Source organism: Meleagris gallopavo, chromosome 4 (genome assembly GCF_905368555.1).
Source record: "Meleagris gallopavo chromosome 4, MGAL_WU_HG_1.1, whole genome shotgun sequence".
In the NCBI taxonomy this organism is placed as follows: Eukaryota; Metazoa; Chordata; class Aves; order Galliformes; family Phasianidae; genus Meleagris; species Meleagris gallopavo.
The window spans coordinates 55,690,752-55,711,941 of NC_139407.1; the positions used below are offsets into that span (position 1 = coordinate 55,690,752).

General features: G+C 39.8%; 1 protein-coding gene across 5 annotated transcripts in view; it reads left to right on the top strand.

Annotated features, from left to right (window-relative positions):
- Nucleotides 1-21,190, top strand: part of FAM184B (family with sequence similarity 184 member B) — a 47,721-nt gene continuing 26,531 nt past the window's right edge. For 3 of the 5 annotated variants that reach the window (XM_085223413.1, XM_085223417.1, XM_085223416.1), the window contains exons 1-4: nucleotides 1-96; nucleotides 1,168-1,251; nucleotides 9,512-9,647; nucleotides 9,946-10,794. In XM_085223413.1, coding sequence (XP_085079539.1) covers nucleotides 10,660-10,794 — 135 coding nt within the window. In that variant the 5' untranslated portion in view covers nucleotides 1-96; nucleotides 1,168-1,251; nucleotides 9,512-9,647; nucleotides 9,946-10,659. Of the gene's footprint in view, nucleotides 125-1,167; nucleotides 1,252-1,302; nucleotides 1,742-9,511; nucleotides 9,648-9,945; nucleotides 10,795-21,190 lie in introns of those variants that run through there. The other 2 variants (XM_085223414.1, XM_085223415.1) reach the window with 2 other exon arrangements.

A 21,190-nucleotide genomic window follows, 5' to 3' on the forward strand; every position in this document is an offset into this window, starting at 1 on the left:
GGGAGCACGCGCACGCTCGCGACTGAGGGCGGCTGCCAGGCCGGGAAATGGCGGCTGGGGCGAGGCGCCGAGATATGCGCGTGCCGCCATCTTTCTGTGAGGAGCTGGAGGATTTCTATGTATAGTTAGTAATAAGCTGGAATTAAAACGATACGGGACGTCTTAATAGTCTGAATACACTCTAAGTGCCGAGAAGAGTGCTTAATGGCACACATGGCTGACTCAGTAAGCGCTAAGCTTTCATGCTGCCCACAGCCGCTGCCCCAAAGCTCTCTCAGCTGCGACGGGCAGAGCGGCGGCTTTGCAGCGGGAGCCTCAGGCCAAGCAAGTGGGGTGATGAAGCAAGGCAGGCCAGCTTGTGTCCAGACGTAACGAAAATCCTTTGGGGAGTGATCATTAAGTGAGACAAACTAAAAACTCATCTGTCTGGAGCAATGCGTTTTTTACCCTATTTAAAGTTTATTTTCACCTTTTTGTAAAGAGCTGAGTAACAAGGGGAATCAAGTTCACTAGGTACAGCTGGTGACTGTGTAGTTGTCTAGGTAGATTGTCAAAGCTTAAAAGTTGCAGACTGCATATTTCTTATTGAAACACCTTTCTGTTTTTTGTCAGCTCTGAAGGGGCATAAAAGGGCTGTAACTGCCTCGTTGAAAAGAGTACATCTGCCTCATAGATTACATCTTTTACTCCAAATTTTTAAGCATTTCTTGTAAGAATCGTGTTTTCAAAGAAATCCTTTAATTAAACATGAGAATAAATTCTGTATCTTACTCAGTTTCCCCTTTAGTCTGGAGAGCTGTTGGGAGACCTCATTGCTTCCTACAACTCTCTGCAAAGACCTTGTTGTGAGGTGGGGGTCTGCCTCTTCTCCCAGGTAATTGGATGAGAAGTAATGGCCTTAGGTTGTGCCAAGGGAGGTTCTGGTTGGATAGTAGGAAAATTTTCTTCTCAAAAAGAGCAGTGAGGCATTGGAGCAGGCTGCCCAGGGGAGTGGGAAGTCACTGTCCCCACATTCATTCAAGGAATGTGGAGATGTGGCACTGAGGGGCCCAGGTTAGTGGGCATGGTGAGGATGGACTGATGGTTGGACTAGGTGATCTTTGTGTTTTTTTTCCAACCTTAATGATTCTACGTTTCTTACTGAAACATCTTTCTAATTTGTTTCAGCTAATGGGGCTGTCCTGCCTTGTTGCTCTTACCTGCCTTGTTGGAAGGAATATTTCTGCTCTCCAGATTGTGTCTTTTACTAATGTGAGTAAAAGACTTTTTTTTTTTCCACTAAATTTTCAAGCTATTTGTTATGAACTTAATATTTTCACAGAAGTTATTTAGCAGGAGAATAAATTCTGTATCTCATTAAAAAGTGAAGAGTTAACTAAGCTGAAACTCCAGACTTCTTGTTTACAGCACATGCTGTCGGACAGGAAATGATAGTTTACAAGCAGCAAAGTAGTGGATGATCAGTTGAGAGGAAACATTCTCAGTGCTTATTAATTTCAAACAGAAAACATTTAAAACTGTGAACCACAGTATTGAACTGTGGACAGTAGGAGCTTAAGGTCGCTGATGTCTATCTGCATTTGGGCTTAAGAAACATGTCTGATTAACCTTTAGTGACAGCAGTTATTTAGTAGGGATGGATGATATACCATCATGAATAAAAATGCATGAAATAAGCAGAACCCAACCCAAAGAAAAGTCGCTTTTTGTTTGAGAAGAAAAAATCCAACGAATAAAACAGGTAAGCACTAGGGGTCAGTATTGTTTCATATATGGATTGTCACAATCTTTCTTTAAATAGTAGATTTTTATCAACGAAATAATGGAATGATTTTGCCTTTACAAATGTGTCAAGGATTATATGAGTATGTGTGGAGAATGGAGGACAGCACAGGGAAAAAAAATAGATAAAAACAGATTTTAAAATGATTTATACATGTGGCACATACTGCTATAAGTTTATGTAGATACCTTCTTTATTAGGTGAGTAATTTGTAGTTTCTATTAACTTGTCACATCTACTGTTCTGGACTAATCCTCTTCTGCTCCTAGGGAGAAGGAGATAAGTTTCTATATTCTATATGTTTAAGTAAAATGATAACATGGAATCCTATACATTAAAGAAATTTTTTTCCTTTTTTTTTTTTTAATGTCAGAGAAATAGTTACACTATAAAAATATGATAATCAACAGCAAATCCTCACTGAGAGTTTTTTGTTCCTTTTTGGATTGTGCATGTTTGTTTTGATTACAAATTCATATTTTTTAGGATAATATTAGTGTAATCATCTTTCCATTTAAGATATTTGTATCAGAAAATTGAATTAATCCGGCTTTTTTCCCAATAAAGAAGTCTAGTTATGGAGAACAAGATTGAAATAGGAAGAAAAGAGCACGTAAAATTGTGTGATTCTGGTGGCTCTAAGACCCAGGATTTTTATTTCAAATTAAACAAAGAATGCAAACTAGATTACTTTAGATTCATGATGTCTGCTTGCATCTCAGAATCTCAGATGGACAAATGGAGATTTTCCCTTGTGAATACCTTGTTGTTCCTTATGATTGATTTCATCCAAGACATGAGATTTATTTCTTCAGTCTGCTTTAAATATTTCTGCAAGGCTTTTTATTTCAAAATTGAAATGGAAGTCAGGCTCCTGTTGTGACAAATTGAAGTCTAGTCTGGTTAGACATAGTGTCTTTCAGGGTAAATATGCCACAGGAATCCAGATTCCCATGAGCATAAATGTGTCCTTGTGACACTAGCTCCCTTGTTTAACTTATGGAGAGATTTGATTTCAGAGTTTTTGCAAGTTATGGTTTTGAGCCCCATTGTGGCCCTGATTAGCCTCCCCAGGGCCTCCAGCTACATCCTACCCATAGGCACATGTTCCCCACTTCAGCTCACCCTTTGGGATTCACTCCCATCTGAGCTAAATGTCAGACCTCAGTGAGAGCCAGCTGCTTCCTGAGGAAGGAAGAGCTGAGGCGGGAACAAAACAGACATTGAGGTAACGACCATAGCAGCTCGACCCTAGTCCTGTAGAGCCTGAGTGAGGTGGGCAGAGCGGGCCAAGAGGTTGTGAAGTGGAAAGATGAAAATCAGAACCTTGGTGCTGCACCAGGCTTTGGAGGGAAGAGTGATGAAGATTCTCTCCTTGTAGTCACCTCATCTATGATGCTGTCTCTTTCTGATTGTCTCTCCCTCATCTGGTGTCACTGTTTTAAATCCTTTATCTTCCTTTGTCAGTCATGTGTGAACAAACAGAGAATGACACAGGGCAAGCCAGACTTGCTGCGTGCCATTCACTCTGCAGTAATTTCAGTTGTAGGTCACTGGGTAAAGAACAGTATAAAAAAGGAAAGTTGATGCTATCCTATTTCCTCTGTGTGCCAGGGCTTGTATAACTGATGCATCTGGTTGATTCCTGTTTCAATTTCCATATTAAAAAATACACACAGTAATATTTCATCCATAATAGACCATCATTATGCAGTAGTAATTAGAGATTCTGTTCCTCCATAACTTGTTTGTCAGCTATAAAACTGTATACACATTTTCAAATAGTTTATTCTTAGTCAGCGAGGAAATGAGCACCACTTCTGGTGTATTTTGAATTGGGCTCTCAAATGCTGTCTGCTTTAATGAGGGGGGAGGAAAGAAAAATTGTAAAGTAGTTATATAATCCCATTTTGAAATTACCGGTGGCTGAACTACTTGTCCTTTTTCTGTCATTCAACCTCTAAACAAGCTCTATAGGAAATAGGATAGTGAACTAAATGGGGAAGGATAGCTGTTATTATGGGTCTTCTGGATACTTTTACCTCTGTTTACTGTGTTTTGTTTATTTTCTTTTTCCTTGATAAAAGGAAAAAACATCCCCAAATTCTTTTATTAAGATAAAGATGAATTTAAATAGAGACTAATAATGAGGGTAGTGAGTTATGTATTAAACTGGAATCTCATTTAGGGATGCATCTTCCTCTGCTGAGACACTGACTTGAGAAGTTGTAAATCTGTTTTACTGATGCTGTCATTTGAAATGTATCATGACAGTTAATGACTAGTACCATTTTCAGATGAAAATTTTATTGAGCTGGAAAACAACAATACAGTCTAACCTGAGGTATCAGTTTAATTTTGTCATCACATAAAAAAACCTGCTGACTTCAGTGAAACTTGTATAGTGGCAGAGTAGGCTCTGTATTAATGGTGGTTTGTGAAAGCTACTTGTAATACACTAAACAAAGGACCAAGCTTATGCATTAAACATTTGCAGCAGAGCTATCTTCTTCATGTCTTAGAATTAGGGATTTGTGGATCTTGCCTTGCATATGACATACAGATTTTTATGTGTAGGCAGTAAATAATGATGAAATGATGGACTTTGGTTTCAATTGAGATAGAGAGATAAAATTGATGAGTTTGGTGGCTTTATTTTAATTATACTGATGTTTAAATCACACAAGGTGTTAAGAATTAGGAAGATGTATTACAAAAGCCTTCCCGACATTTGATTCAGCTATGTGAGCAAAAAGCTAATATGCCTGGTGGGAAGGATTTTATAAAAATCGGTAGAATTGCACCTTCTCCCATTTACTAACTGACTAGAAAATCCGAGAATGGCTTGTGTTGGAAGGGACCTTGAGGATCATCAAATTCTAACCCCCCTGCCACAGGCAGGATTGCCAACCTCTAGATCAAGTAGAAGGTCATGTTGCCCAGGGCCCCATTCAACCTGGCTTTGAACACCTCCAGGGATGAGGCATCCACAACTTTTCTGGACTGCCTGTTCCAGCACTTCACCACACTCTTGATCAAAAACTTTCCTCAACATCTAATATAACTCTTCCCTCCTTTAGTTTAAAAGCATTCCCCCTTGTCCTATCACTATCTGCCAGTGTAAAAAGTTGATTTCTCTCATGTTTATAATCTCCCTTTAAATATTGGAAGGCTGTAATAATGCCTTCCCACACCCTCTCTTCTCCAGACTGAACGAGCCCTGTTCATTCAGCCTATCTTCATAGGAGAGGAGCTCCAGCCTTCTGATAGTCTTCATGGCCCTTCTCTGGACCCTCTCCAAAAGCTCAGCATCGTTCCTGTGTTCTTGTCCCCAGATCTGGGCACAGTACTCCAGATGGGGCCTCACAAGGGCAGAGTAGAGAAGGACAGTCACCTCTCTTGTCCTGCTGACATCCCATCTTCTTATGTAGCCCAGGATAGCATTGGGCTTCTGGGCTGCAAGCATACACTGCTGGCTCACGTTAAGTTTTTCATCTATCAGGATCTCTACGGCCTTCTCAGCAGGGCTGCTCTCAAGGAGTTCTCCCATACACATCTGGGATTGTCCTGACCCAAATGTAAAACCTTGCACTTTGCTTTGTTGAGCTTAATTAGGTTCACATGGGCACACCTTTCAAGTTTGTCAAAGCCCCTCCAGGTGGCATTCCTTCTTTCTGCTATATCAACTGCTCAGCTTGGTGTCATCAGCAATCTCACTGAGGGTGCACTTGGTCCCATCATTTAAGTCATTGATGACAATCCCAAGACAGATCCCTGGGGACACTGCTTATCATCAGCCTCCACTTGGACATAGAACCATTGACTATAACCCTCTGGCTGTAAGTTTCCAACCAATTTTTTATCCAGCAAATGGTCCACCTTTCAAATTCATATCTTCCCAACTTAAACATTAGGATGTGGTGGGGGACCATATCAAAAGCCTCACAGAAGTCCAGGTAGATAAAAATCAGTTTCCTTCTGTACAATCAATGAATATACAGATGGTATAGTATATCCAGGAGCTTGGCTGATGTAGTTATATTGGAGTAGGCAAAAAAAGACACCCTATCCTGGGCTCATGAAATAGACTCCAGTGGAGCAAATCTCCAGAGAGATCCTTCCCCACTGGCAGTCAGCTCTTAAATGGGTCAAGGAGAGGTGGAGCCAGGCTCCACCCCTTCCTGCAACACAGGTGAATTGCCTTCACCTGTGCTCCGTGGCTGACTCATTGCTTGCCTCAGGTGATCAATCAGAGGTTCAGGCCGTGATTCAGCAGCCCCATATACTTTTTCTTTGTCCACCAGTGCTATTACTCCATCATAGAAGGCCACTAGATTGATTAGGCACAACCTTCCCTTGGTGAAGCTGTGCTGGCTGTTTCAGACCATCTGCTTGACCCTCATGTGTCTTAACATGTCTTCCAGGAGGATCTGTACCATAGTCATCACAGGCATAGAGGGGAAGCTCGCTAGCCTGTAGTTCCCCAGGTCTTCCTTTATCCCTTTCTTATAAATGCGAGTGTTGATTCCCTTTTTCCACTGGGGTCTTTGTCTGACAGCCATGTCTCAGGATGATAGAGTGGCTTGGCAGCCACATCAGCCAGGTCTCTTAGGACCCTGGGATGATCTTGGACTTGCTCTGCCCTTACAGTGGGGGCAAGTTTGCTCCCTCCATTCTCACCAAGAGTTCAGAGATGTAAGAAATAGGAGAATCCTGGCTACCAGTGAAGACAGAGGCAAAGAATTCACTGAGTATCTCACCATTCTCCATATCTGTTGTAGACAGTTCTCCTTTCTCATTTTTCAAAGGAGGTACACTCTCTTTGCCCTATCTCTTCTTACCAGTGTACCTATAGAACCACTTCGTGTGGTTTTTAACATCCCTCGCCAAGTTCAGTTTCATCTGTGCCTTGGATTTCCTAATCCCATCTCTGCATGTCTGGACAGAATCCCTGTATACTTCCCAGGTGACACGTCCTTGTTTCCACTGCCTGTGCATGCCCTTTTCTCTCAGTTTGACCAGCAGATCCTTGCCAAGCCATGCCTATTTCCTGCCTCCTCTGCATGCTTTCTTATTCTGAGGGATGGAGAGCTCTTGCTTTCTCAGAAAGGCATCCTTGAAGAGTAGTCAGCTTTGTTCCACTCCTTTGTCTCTAAGGACAGCTTCTGAGATCTTGTCCAACAATTCCTTAAACAGCCTTTCCTGAAGTTCAGGGTCCTAACTCCACTCTTTGCCAGGCCCACATTCCTCTAGATCACAAACTCAACCAGGGCATGGTTGCTGCAGCACAGGCTGCCTAATCTAAATGTCTATAATCATCTCCTTCACACTGGTGAGCACCAGCAACACTTCACCTCCAATCAATCTGTCCAGTACCTGAACCACAAAGTTAGCGTCTATAGGTTCCTTGGAGTCTCCTGGATCACTTGCAGCTTACCACATTGTTTGCTCAGCAGGTATCTGGGTGGCTGAAATCAGGATGAGAGTCCAATGATGTCAATTTAGGGCTTTTTCCTTACTGATGTATTCACTGACATTGACTGATCAGCTATCAGAGAATGTTTCTGACATCTGAGTCAATGTTATAATCTAAATACATGACAGGACAAGGTGCTATTCTGTTAACTGAGCAATGTCAAATTGCTTTGGTACCACAGTGAAAGGATGAGAACTCAAAAATTACTTATATTGTATTCGGGTTTTGTTCTAAATTTTTTATTGTTTCGATTTTTTGGGTTTTTTTTCTTCAGACAGATGAAGAAAGATATAAAAATATAATAGGAGAACCTTGTTTGGTTTGTTTGCTTGTTTTCCTACACATGCTCTTTGAAACAAGAAGGAATTTGATTTTAAGTCAGAGCTCATCAGAAGTCCTACTGACTTCCATACTGAATGAGGATAGTAAATACTACCTCAATGTTACATTATGAAAAAAAAAAAGACCTAACAAATTTTGGGAGAGTACAATGAGCAGAATGTTGTTTTTTGTTTTTGTTTTTTAATGTAGAATAGCCCAGTCTTCCATCAAAGTAAGGGAAAGAACATCCTCTCATGTAATGATAGTCTATGTAATGTGGTTTTCTAAACTCTAACATTGAGAAGATTGAAGCTTGTAGAACAAAAGTCTGTACAGTATGCAAACCACAGTTGGCTGAGTGAACAGAACTACAAAGGAGGATATAGATTTCAAAATCTGTGTAGTCTACTTATAGAACAAGCAACAGATACTAAAAGTGGAAGGCAAACAGTTGTTTACTCCTAAAAACAAATCAGTCCATGCTCTTGAACAGCAAAGCTGTAAACCTATATCAAGGAATCATAGAATGGCTTTGGTTGAAAAGAACCACAATTATCATCGAGTTTCAACCCCCCTGCTACATGCAGGGTCACCAACCAGCAGACCAGGCTGCCCAGAGCCACATCCAGCCTGGCCTTGAGTGCCTCCAGGGATGGAGCATCCACAACCTCCTTGGGCAGCCCGTTCCAGTGCATCACCAGCCACTGTGTGAAAAACTTCCTCCTAATATCTAACCTAAACCTCCCCTGTCTCAGTTTAAAACCATTTCCTCTTGTCCTATCACTATCCACCCTCATAAACAGTTGTATATACAGTTACTCACAGACTTAGAGATGATAGTGTGATAACTATTTTCTCTCTCATAATGAATGTAAAACTAGTGCTACAATAATAATTCAAGCAGAAGTATGTTTTCTGTTTAAACTGCTCTAGTTTTTATTCTGAACTGTATCTTTGCCATATGCAGCTCTAAGTTCAAGAAAAATTTTCACGCTCACTTATGTGGGTTCACATGAAGGTCCACTTTTGTATAGCACACACTTGAATGACACATTGTGGCATCCTTGCTTTGTCTCAAGTCTCCATCGAGGCATACATTCAGGTCCTGCCATAAATTCTGCTATTTATCAGAAAAAAAAGAAAGAAAGAAAAAGAACAAAACAAACAAAAAAAAAAGATTGCTATTTCTGTGTTAGAGCAATAACACAGGTAAGTTATTGTAAGTACTTTTAAAACCCAATGAATTCTGAAATAGTGTTCTGTTTTCACTCTTTTGCGTGTGCTGTTGTTCTTTGTATTTTTCCTGAGGAAAAAGATGCTGTTATTGGAAAGTGCAGAGAACTAATTAATAAGTTTGCCATTTTTGTCAAATTTGTGCATATAATTAAGTTTCTACCTTCTTCCTTCAAATAGATGAGAAGGTTTGTGGAGAAGGTTTAACTGAATTAAACTTCAGTGTGAGTACACATCATATGAAATAGCAGACAATTGACAACGAAGTGTCCTTATGCCATATGTATAGAATAAATTCTATTCTCAAGCAGCAGCATGTTAGTCACTGCTGCCGATGAATGTCATTACTGTGTGCAAAGCTTATATGTTTCTTGCCTTTCTTATGAATGTTCTGTCTGGGCTAAATTCTCCTCCCAGTTTAGTATCTCCCAATAGCTGTGATGATCTCCATTCTCCTTGGCCTTTATCACCTATGACTTTCTCAGTCAGCCTTCATTTAACGTCCCTCTTTTTCTCCCAGCAATTAAAGGGTTTGGCTTCTGTGTCCCAAGTCCTCTATTCCTACATCTTCTCACTCCTCTCTCTCTGCCCTGCTGCCTTCAGGCATTCTTCTGCCCAATCTGTCTCCTCTTGGAGTGCTTATCCTTAGCAGTGCCTTATCTCTTTTTGCCCTCATTGAGGATTTCTCTTTTTCACAGATTCTTTTCCCAGTGCTCTTAGCTGACTTCGGATAATCCTCTTTTCCAATCCTAAGCACCCTGAGGAAGCTCTGAAGCTCTTTTTCAAGCCCAGCACAAGCTTCTAGCCCGGGAAGAAGAAAGGCACTGCCAGGAGGTGAGTCTGGGGGCAGGAGTGGCCTCCGTTCCCTCGAGTGGCTGCGGGCCCCTTGCCCTGCTCTGTGTGCTCTCTACTACTGGCTGCAGTGACGATCACAGGGTGCTGAGCAACACTCAGCTTCCCCTACCTGTTCTTTCTTCTTTTTCATCTTTACCTCTTTATTTCCACCTTACATTGCTTTCTTCTCCTTTCCTTTCCTAGACTTGTTTAAACGTGTTCACTAACCATTTTCTTCTTTAAAAAAAAAAAAAAAAAGATGTTATTTTAATATCTTGCATATTTCTGCTTTTTGCAGCGGTTTTTCTTATTTTTATGTGTGGAATGCTTGGCCTTTTGAAGAGAGGGAATGGCTGCAGATGAAGACAAGTGAGCAGTGTCAGTTTTCTTCCTGCCTTTCCCATGTGAGCACAGGGCAGCCGAAGGGAGCTGGCAGCCCGTGTGGCTGAGGCAGGCCCACCAGGGCTCAGCTGCGGCGCGGAGGTGGAAGCACCGCTTCATTCTGCTTTCAGCAGAGCAGCAAAAATTGAACAAGATTTTCTTTGCCACTTTATTGGTCCACCTGGACTTGCAAAGGGTTGCCAACTAACGGAGCTGATGAAAGGTGCCCGAATCATCCTCTCAGATGATCCCTGCAGCAGCCCAAAAAGGCAACGCAATTTAACGTGCAGGCGGTCTCCGTATTGGATCCCCAGCGACGTTTGTGCCGTTGCTCGGCGTGTCCTGTGGGGAAAGCGTAGCATCCAGCCGCTGGCATCTCCTCCTGGCGGAAGCACCATTGGCAGAGGAGAGGAAAAAGAAGTCCCGCTCGTGAGGCTCGCACGTGCTGCTCCTGCCTCGGCCGGGTGCTGCGCTGAAGGAGCGGGACATCTGCGCGGAGAGGAGAAGCAGCTGCTCCAGCCCGGGGCTGGGGCTGAACTTCCTGCAGCGCTTCGGGCTTGAAGTGAGCGCTGAAGGAGGCGAGCAGCAGGACGGGAACGCGCAGCCCGGAGCGTTCAGTATTTCAAGCTTAATGGCCTCCGGCGTAAACAAGAGCCGGCAACCCGGGACTTGCAGTGGATCTAAAGCCCCTCGCGGCAGTTCGGCAGAAGGATACAATAAGGAAATTCACATGCAAATGTGCAAGAAGATCGCCCAGCTCACCAAGGTAAGTTGCTTCCTGGGGAGGTGAGGCTGCCCCGCGGTGGGGCTCAGCCGACAGACAGCCGGGGCTCCGGTAGGGCCGGGAGCCGCCGCCGCCCCGCGGTGCCGCTGCGCTCTGACTTCGTTCCGAGCGGTTCGCCCCGGCCGCTGCTGCTGTGCGGCCGGCGGTGCGCGGCTCACACCTGGCTGCTTTGATGAGCTTGGGACGGGAGGGAGAAGTCACTAACTGCCGTGCCGTGCGGCACTACCACTTCTAGTCAATATCAGGCTGCGCTACGAAGTATTTTGGATGCTTCCCACCCTACTTTAAGAAACAAGAGGAAATCTGTAGCAGGTGGCCGTTAACCTTTTAAGTTATTTTTGTGTTACACCGTTGTCAGTCAGAAAAAGCCATTTCCTAGCCAGGTTGGTTAACCCAGCTTTACTTGTTCTGTAACCTCACTGCAATTGATTAAGACGTTTTTGCAATGAAAGAACACTGACTGCAAATGCAAATCAAACGATAGGAAATCATTGAATTGTTGGAGTTAGAAATGCTAGCTAGTTATAATGTCGTTGTTCTCTCCTAACAGTGACTATATGTGATAACATATATTGTGTGTGAGTGCGTAGACAAGAGCTGCCTGTGCTTACATATATGCTTAGCTGTATTATTTTCAGTCTACTGTAATATGCCAATGCTTACTTACTGGTGCTTTGATTGTATGTTTTAATTTTATCTCTACTTTTTGCCCATGAATGTACATTACACTTTAAAGTACACTTTGATTCTGCAGTGATGGTGAGCTGTCTTTCCAAATAAGTGAGCATTCCTTCATTACTCTCACAGAGGAGAACTTTCTGTTCATTAACAGTTACTGATTCTTCAACTACAGTCAAGTGTGTGTGAAAGGTGACTGTAAATTGGATTAAGTTTTCATCAGTTTCCTTGTTTTCAGGCCAGAACTCAGTTGCACATTAAGTAAAATTTGTCTGTAACTATCACTCAAAAAAGAAAAAAAATTCTCATTATCCCTTTTTTCAGCAGATAAGCAACATCTGTGTTTCGATTAAATGGCAGCTGATGGTGGGCTGCTCACAGATGTGGTAGAGTCACCGACCCTGGAGGTATTCAGGGAACATTTAGGCATTGTGTTGAGGGACATGGTTTAGTGAGAACTACTGGTTATGGGTGGACGGTGGGACTGGATGATCTTGTAGGTCTTTTCCAACCTTGGTGATTCTGTGATGGTACTTCACAGTAGAAGAGTTGACCAGTCACCGGCTTCCTCTTTCTGAGTGTTGCATTTCTCAGCAGCAGACTGAGGGAATAATGATGAGATCTGAGCAATGAAACCCTTGTTCAACTTTCCAGAGCAGCACTCATTTTCCATAGAGAGTTCTATGCCTTCCTTTTTATATAACACAATTCTTTTTGAAGTTTCTGCAATCTCAACTGTATTTTTGAGGGGAAAAAAATACATTATTCCTTTCTAAAACCTGTTATGTTACATTATAGTCTTTGGCTTGGGGGAAAAAACCTAGAAAGCTATTTTAGCAGCAAAAAGACAAAAAATTCACCTCAGTTCATGGCATCCTGGCATAACGTTAGGAAAGCCTTCATCAAATTGTATGTTCCTGCTGAATTTTTACTGTTAAAAAGTGAATTAGGCAATTTATTCTTTTAATTGAACTTCCCATCCGAGTACTTCTGAGTCATTTCAAATAAAGATGCCTTATACTCGAAGCTCAGGAAGTTCTTCTGAAAAGCAAACTATTCTGTTTTGGAGTATACCTTTTAAGTACCAATTTTCTCTGCTCCAGTGCTGTGTTACAGAGAACTTAGGGTACAGCTGGAATTCTAATAATATGCTTTCCTTCTATATTCTGAGTTAGATGTTTACTGTTCATACAGTAATAGTGTAAGAAGAAAGATCTGAGACTGCATTAGCTGAAAATTTGCTTTATGGCACATTTGATATATTCATTTTTGGCCAAGGAACTTTGAAAGCTCCCTTTTGAATTACTCTCATTTATTGTTGATATTACAGTCACGATGTATCATCATAAATTCCCATTTGACTTCGGTTTGTTTGTGGTACTCTCCTGTTTCTAACATAGCATGAAATACTGCTGTCTTTTGATACACAGCTACAACTTTCTGTCCCAATTATGACAGGATTTCATTGATGGGGAAATAAAATCTGATTACTCATCCACTGTGCATTGTGCCAAGAGGAGAAATAAATACAGAATGTTTTAATCAGGTGTACGATACACAGGCAGCCTTGTGTTCCATTTCTGTGTTGTACGATCAGCAGTGGCTGCCTCCTGCTCAGGGGCAGAGGAGTAGTGTGCAGTCATCAGTAGCAGAACTGAACTGGTTGAGGTGATAGTTTCTATCCCTGCATGAAGTGCTGATCATGTTTTAAGACCTGTGTTGGTGCTGGGACCCTCTGTAAGTAATCCAAACACAGATCTTGAAAGCAGCTCTCATTGTACTGCCCTGCTATTTCTGCTTTTGGAGAAGTCAAGGACAGTAAGTTTTTATACTTTTTAAAAGTATAGTTTTTATTCTTTCAGTCATGTTGTTTTTTCTGTACTGCAGAAAAAAATACAAGCACAAATTTTACTTCAGACAGTAAACCACTGCTTTTTGTAGCCCATGTAGGGGCCATTTAGCAATGTTTTTAGATGCTTGACTTTTTCCACTGGTGACATTTCACTAAGCACATTTATTCTGTTGCATGTCCAAGGTGTTCAACATAGACTGCATTGCATCTACTCTGTTCTGCCAAGCCAGCACAGGGCTCTCCTGGTACAGGAACTTAGGGCTTGGGAGTCTGAAATGAAATGTGCAGGTCTTAGATGGTGATAGGAGTAGTTGCTGACATGTACTCATTGTTACATTTTATAGTTCATTGTACGGTTGAGTTTCTTCTTTTAAAGCATCAGCTCACAATGCTAAAGAAATAAGACCAAAACAATTTTATATATATATATATATATATATATATATATATATATATATATATATATATATATATATATATATATATATATATATATATATATATATATATATATAAAAGAAGAAATTAAGAGATAAAACCTGATTTTTTTTTTTTTTAAATTTTTATTCTCATGGGTGCAAGTAAAAAAAATTAAAAGACCTGGTAATATTAGTGAATTTGAATGTCAAGAGGCTGTGTCTTCTAGATTTGAACATTAAAACCAGGTTGCATTGCAGCTGTGTCCCAGTGAGCTATGCTTTGAGTTTCAAGAAAAAATGCTCATGAGATTTAAGAACCAAAAGAGCTCAGACAAGAAAAGTTTTGCTTCCAGGTGGGAATGCACATCTGTAGTTGTCATTCTTATATACAGATCATACACTTATTTGGTGGATACTTTCTGCAACTCTTGTGCATTTGAATTACCACTTGAAGGTGGTGCATTTTCATGGTTGTAGCAGAATACACAACTTTATACCAGTAATTAAGTTTAGTCTCCTCCATCAGACTCTGCACCCTTCGTATGCTCTTCTGTGCATGCCAATTTTTTGTATTTCTGGTATGTTTAGCAATAATAGTGTTTAAAATATGTGGTGACTTTATAAGCACTGGGTTCCCTGCTGTCTCAAGCTTAGTTTTTCTAACATCCACTGGCTGTTCCAGGACTTTCATGTGCTTAAAGATTCAGGACAGTCCCAGTTGCTTGAAAGGGGATGAGAAATGCAAATGAACTCATGGAGAAGAGTGCTGAGGAGAGATCAGCTTTCACTGAAAAGGCAGTTTGGGCAGGGCTACAAAAACTGAATAATGAACAGATAACAGATATCCATGTTATTCCGGCTTCTTTTCAAATCTCTGCCAGAAGAGCTCAAGTAAACCTAATGTTCTGAACTGTACTTCTGGCACTAAGCCTAGCATAAAGAAGTAGGACGGTGATCTTACCTGGTTAGCAGAGCTACTCTGTCATTTTCCTTTTAAAAACAATTTCCTGGACACCAATGGTGGAATATTTTTAATGAGAAGAAATAGTTACTCACTTTCCCTAGGGATTCATGTGACTGTATTGGGAAATTGGGAGCCTTGATGCAAGAAATATATTTTAAATTTCAGTATTTCTGGTTAAGCAGATTGTTATTTAAAACCAGTCAAGTGGTCTGGCAAGAATTCTGTGTGTGCTGAATGCTATGGGCCTGAGCAGAGGAACAGAGTGCCAATGCAGGGAAAAGTTAATTGTTGGTAAATTACAATAAGAACTCTTTTTTTTTTTTTTTTTTTTTTTCTTCACCTGCAGGGGAAAGAAATGTCAAGTGGGAGAAAGTGTATTCCTTTTCTACAAGAAACAACATAGGCGGATGTTCTTTAATGGCTCTATGTGGAGCAGTTGAAAATGCAATGTACTCTGGCTGCTTATCACCACCAGTCGCCAGGGGGTTTGTTGCCCCTCAGCTCAGTCAGGAGAATAGAAAATGTGAACATTATTTAATAAGCTTCAGTGGAAAATCAACCAGATATGTGAAAGCCATTTTCATTAGTTATATAAGGAAGACTGTCTAACTTGAGCACAAAAGTGTATGAAATAGACTCTTTTATTGTTCAGCTCTCTGGAGGAGGATTGCAGAGGTACTGGTGGACAAAAAGCCAGCAGTGTATGCTTGGAGCCTGGAAGGCCATATGGTATGGGACATCCCCTTGGCCATTTGGAGTCAGTTGTCCTGGCTGTGTCCCTTCCCTGTTCCTTGTGTACCCCTAGCTCCTCACTGGCAGGGCAGCGCAAGAAGTAGAAGAGTTCTTGGCTCTGTGTGAGTACTGCCATCCATCAACTAAGACATATCAAAACTGTTTTCATCAAAAATCCAAAACGTGGCATCATACAGGTGTCTGTGAAGAAAATTAACAGTATCCCATGACAATCTGTTTCTTTCTAGAGGTGTAAGATTCCGGAGAGAATTACCGAGTCGTCTGGTGTGTGTGTGAGTACATCAGCTGTTTACACCACTTCAGTGTTTTGCAGCATGTCAGGTCATTTAATCTTTCCTGTTTTATGTATCATACAAAGCGACTGATATATTTAGGTTGGAAACACGGTCAAATCCCAGTGGTTTACTCTGAAAGCATTTATCAGCTGAGCAACTGTAGCTGTCTGAGCATTCCTTTTATCTACCCATATTTCCAGTTGAAATGTGTTGCTTTTCTTTGGAAATTTTGGCTAGGTTCGTTGACCTTATTTATTATGATGTATTGATGATTCTCAGCAACCAGTGCTTTGGGTGTCTCAGCTGATGTGCATTTAGTTGGTGTGCTACCAGAGCTCTGCTGTGTGCTTGAGGCTTTTTGATGCCAGTACTCTAGAGTGGTATTCAATACTCTACAGAAATGAAGCAAAATGGAACAGCATAAAAATTAGGATCATGCTTTTGGAGCAACAGTACTTTTGGGGCAAAGAATATAAAAAAACTGGTTTCCACATAGGCAAAGAAGGAAAGAATCATTTTACAAAGCTGCTTACAATGGGTCCTAAAAAGATCATCAGCTGTCAGTATCCCCATATACTTTACTTGATGATTTATTCATTTTAATGATTTTTATGTACAATTTTCTATTAGGATTTCAAAGATATCGTTATTTTTGCATATCAGCTGATGAAAATGTATAGGCTAAGATTTCTTTACCTGCCAGCACTATTATTTCCTTACAGAACTGGATGGGAACTCCCAGCTCATTCAGTCTTCGTACAATATCATGTAATTGTGTTAACTGCTCAAAACTACCATTTCCATTAGGAAGTTACTCAGAACCTTATTATTTAGATGGATAGATGTTAACACTTAAATTAATTAAAGGTATAAGAATATCTAGGTATTGGGATTACCTTCTGTAGCAGAAATGCAAAATCATGGCCTGATGCAGTGATTGAGCACCTGGTGGGAAGGCAGGGCCAACCGAGAGGAGCTCGGGTGCATACAATGAACCTGAGTGACCAAAAATGGTGGAGCCAGGATCCACCCCTTCCCAAACCTCATTTAACGGTTGGCCTTAGAGGTGAGGGGGTCTTGCTGGAGATCTCTCCTACCTGAGGCCTTCCAAAGGTGAGCAATTTTTTTTCTTTGTTTCTGCATCTACGGCTGCTGTATTTGGGCTTGTTCTCATTTACTGCAGCCAGAGACTTTGCCACCTTGCTATTATTGCTGTGCTTTCCATCACATTATAGTGTTACACCTTCTTAAGGTACAAATTTGTAACTGATCATTTTGCAGAAAATGAACAGCCTTAGTAATCAATAAGCGAAAGCTACTTTATAATAGAAACTGGATATTAAATTCAAGTTAGTATTTGAAGCAACCTTATATAAACTACTTGTTTATAAACAAAATGTATTTTATTAATATATGTATTACAGGCAATGGGTAATAAAATATCTAGTGACATCCTAATTGCTAAGAGAAGAATTGTGAAGTTATAGTTCTTCACGTTTTATTTTTTTTTCGTGGGTAGGTACATTAAGTACAGTTTTCAGTAACATCATATCTGTACCTTTCCACAACAATTTCTGTAAGCAGTATGTGGAGGTTGACACTTTACAATGAAGATTTTACCTGAGTTAAAGGTCAGTTTAAGACATTCTCATTTAAATGTTCTAATGTTATATGTTTAGGCTCCTTAATGTTTAAAGATGCATGTATGCATCTGCAGTTAGATCTTAATGACATTGGCTGTCTCACCATAGCAGTTCACTTGCTTTTTCCTGAGTGTGCACAACCAGACAGTTTCTATTTGCTGCTGAAGACTACTTAACCTGTGCTTTCATTAGAAACAAGTAGACACATGAGTTTTTCCTCACTGGTATTTAAAACCATCACAAAGTATGTGAATTTAATTAGTCTAGTGCCAAGATTGGGTCAATTCATCTTGCCTCCAAGTGGAGCCCATTAGCTCAGGCCTGGTTCTGCTGGTTCTGCATATACTTGTCTTCTGCTACTCATGTAGAAGCAGAGCATCATGTAACCCTAATACTGAGGAAACACTTATTTTGTGAGGAAACTATAAACTGTTTTCAAATAGGACTTTTTCTTTAGATAGTGAACTAATTGCACTCTTACAGTATAGTTGCTCAGAACTTTATATGACTTGGTCTTTAAATACTTAAAGACAGTTCTAACTTAAAACAGATTGCTACCAGAGGAGTCTTCTATTATAAGTGAATTTGGAAGTTACAGTGTTTGGTTGTGACTATACTGACAGAGTGTTATAAGAGATTTACCTTTAAGTGTAATTATGAGATTACAGTTGAGTTTCTTTCACTTTTCGCTACTAGAATTTGATATTGGAGCTGTTTAAGACAATATCTGGTACTTGAAGTGCTATTGCATTTTATTCTTACTATTCAGCTAGTATAGTGAAAAACTTCATAAAAATAGTGAAATGTCTCAAAACTACAGGACAGGTACTTTTGGCAGTGCTCCTTGCTGTTCTTATCCACGAATTTCCAGCAGAGGAATGAAGCACAGTACAGCTCTTTGCCCAGTTGTGCAGCCAGGCAGTCCAGTCTGGTCAGAGTTAGGACAGTGCTTCCTGGGCCTGCAGTGCAGTCACTGTTTCCAACATAAATACGACACTGTAAATTTCTGCTGCTTGTATCTGCAAGTTTTGAAAATTCTGATGCATTTAAAATAAGGAAATATTTTGGAAAAGCAGAAATCAAATCCATGAAGTTCATACTTGATTTACTTTTTTTATTGTAAAACTGGGCAATGTTGCATTATAGTAATCTGTACCAAGATTTTTAAAGCTCTTTTGAAAGGCTGAAGTTTCAGTTAGGTGCCTAGAATAATCAGCAAAACGGAACAAAAGTTCACAAATCTTCAAAACAACTAAATATGTATCTACAATTTTAGACCCCCTGAAGCTCTTTAAAAATCTGGGACTTGATTAAACACTTTCATAATATTGAGTGTTAATTTGGCAAATAAATTGTCACCACTGAATTTAGGTCTGGTTTAGGTTTGTAACAAAAAGAACCCAACAAATAACATTCTCAGTGAGATACATGGAGATGAGGCCTTTTAATTCCTTTTCTTAACATAGACTCTTTAACGTTTGTACTGAAAATTCACCTGCAGTACAATGATCTTAAAGCAGACAGATGGAACAGATAGAAAAGTGACTTTTTTCAAAGGCTTCTGTTTCCTGCATATTAACTGTATGAAACAGTTTCGTAAGATGAACTTGCCCAGAACTGGTAAAAGCAAAAGATTTATGGGGTATTTGAGGTCTTAAGGAGTTATGCAAGAATTTTGCCAAGATGGAGGTTGCAGTAAGTGAATGGAAAGTACTCTGAAATTTGTCTGCTCCTAACCACTGCTTTTACGTGTATCTGTATATCAAACACATCAGTGGATTTATCAGTGAAAAAGCATTATTATTTTAAGAGTTTTCATCTAATCTGTGGATTTTAATTGACACAAATTTTACCTACTTTACTGGAAAATAATTATTCTTCATGGCAGCATTTGAATACTGCTCAACTTAGTAAATACTCCAATTTAATAATTTAATATGATTCATCGTGGGGAGAGCAAAGAAATTGAAATAAGTTTCATGTAAATGTCACATGAATTGATTTTTTTTTTCAACTTTTTAATTGCACTCAGAATCTAAAATTAAGGTGCTTTTGTTGTTTAAGTTTTGTAAAACGATTTCAGAGTTATGTATGAAAGGATTTTGAGAGAGAAGATGCAACGTGAATTGGGAACTGTTTAAAAAAAACAGCTCATGATAAAAGATTGTAGGGGGCAGAAGCTAAAATCATGTGTGTGTGAGCTCACCTTATTTCACAAATTAATTATCTGGAAGTAAAAACTAAATGTCTCAGGTGATACAAATTCAAGGAGAGTCATAAACACCAAAACAAGATTGATAGAAAAAAATAACAGAGATGGAAAGCAAAAGGAAGCTGCAAAAGGCTTACTTTTCCAAGGTCCTGCATCAAAGTAGACTTGCACAGTATCTGAATGCTAGATGTTTTAGTTTGTAGGGCAATATGAAGTGGATGTACAGACATTAAAAATAGTGTGAAGTGAGATGTTTCTGTAGGATGTAAAGAAACTTCATAGAACAAAGGAGCAGAGGAAAATGAAGCAGTTTCAGCTTTTAAGAATTCAAACTTGTAGAGGGAGGAGACGTATGATTTTTGTCAACTCTACAGAGAGAAATAGTTGGGAATCTGGGAGTGCAGAATAAAAAACAAAACAAACAAACAAAAAATCAGCAAAACCAGTAAACACCAGGAAGAATTCATTTCACTTACGTTACCTGTTCTAGACAACTGCACTGGAAACAGGAATGTTGCCTTTTGGGGGCACCTATCTTTCTCCATTGATTAACCTGGATCAGATGTGTAATGATGGAATGAGTGATGTTAGGGGAGATTAATCCCATCTCTTGTATAGGAAACTTCCTTTTTGCTGACAATTAAAAGCTTGAAATAAGATATTTTTATTGGGCTTTACAAGTGAAAATCAACCTCAATCTGATCTGTGTAGATTCAAGTAGATTTTGATGTACTATCACACTGAGTGGATAAATAAGCCATGAATTTCTTATGAAGATAATTGTATTTTATAGCATTTTTTTTCTCTTGAATGTGATGATAGCAAGCTATATAATCTGAAAATTTACTGAAGAAATTTTTGGTATTTCTCCCTGCACGTCGAACAAAGGTATTTCAGTTGGTGCTGAGCTTTCATTTCAGAACAAAATGTTTCCTTAGCTTGTGTTCTAAAGTTCTGAAGTCACACTTGAAAGACTGAAAAATCCCAAGGAAATTACAATAAAAACTGTAAACAAAAATGTTGTGATTTAAAATTAATCTTATAATTCTAGGCTTCTGAATGCTTGATGCCATTATTTTTAAGGCTTCCTTCATATAAACATATGGACGGATAATCTTATCAATAGTTGCTGTCAGTTATTTAGGTGCATGAAACAGTTTGTGTACTTTCAGGAGGACGCAGAGAAACAGAGGAAGAGATTGGAGATTCAGTTCATGCGGTCTCTAGCAATGTGATAGCAGTGTCATTCAGCTGAAGTAGCACAGGTGTGCTGGTGTAAAATTGGATCAGCAGCGCTGTGGCTAATCATAGCCTTGGTCTGTGCCTTAATTAAGAAACAGCGTTCGTTCTTCAGCATGAAAATGAACAAGAATATAATTTCTTGTAATAATTTCTCTGTTTTAAAAGAGACCATTTAAAGGCTGAAATGTTTTCATACCTCATTATGCTGTAATCTGCTTGGGAAATATACTGGGAAATACAAGAGTTCAATGAAACAATTTCTTTTGCTAGTGAAAAGAAAAAAGATACTACTGTTACTAGTGAGAAGGAGATGGTGCCTCATTGAAATTAACAAGCTAGT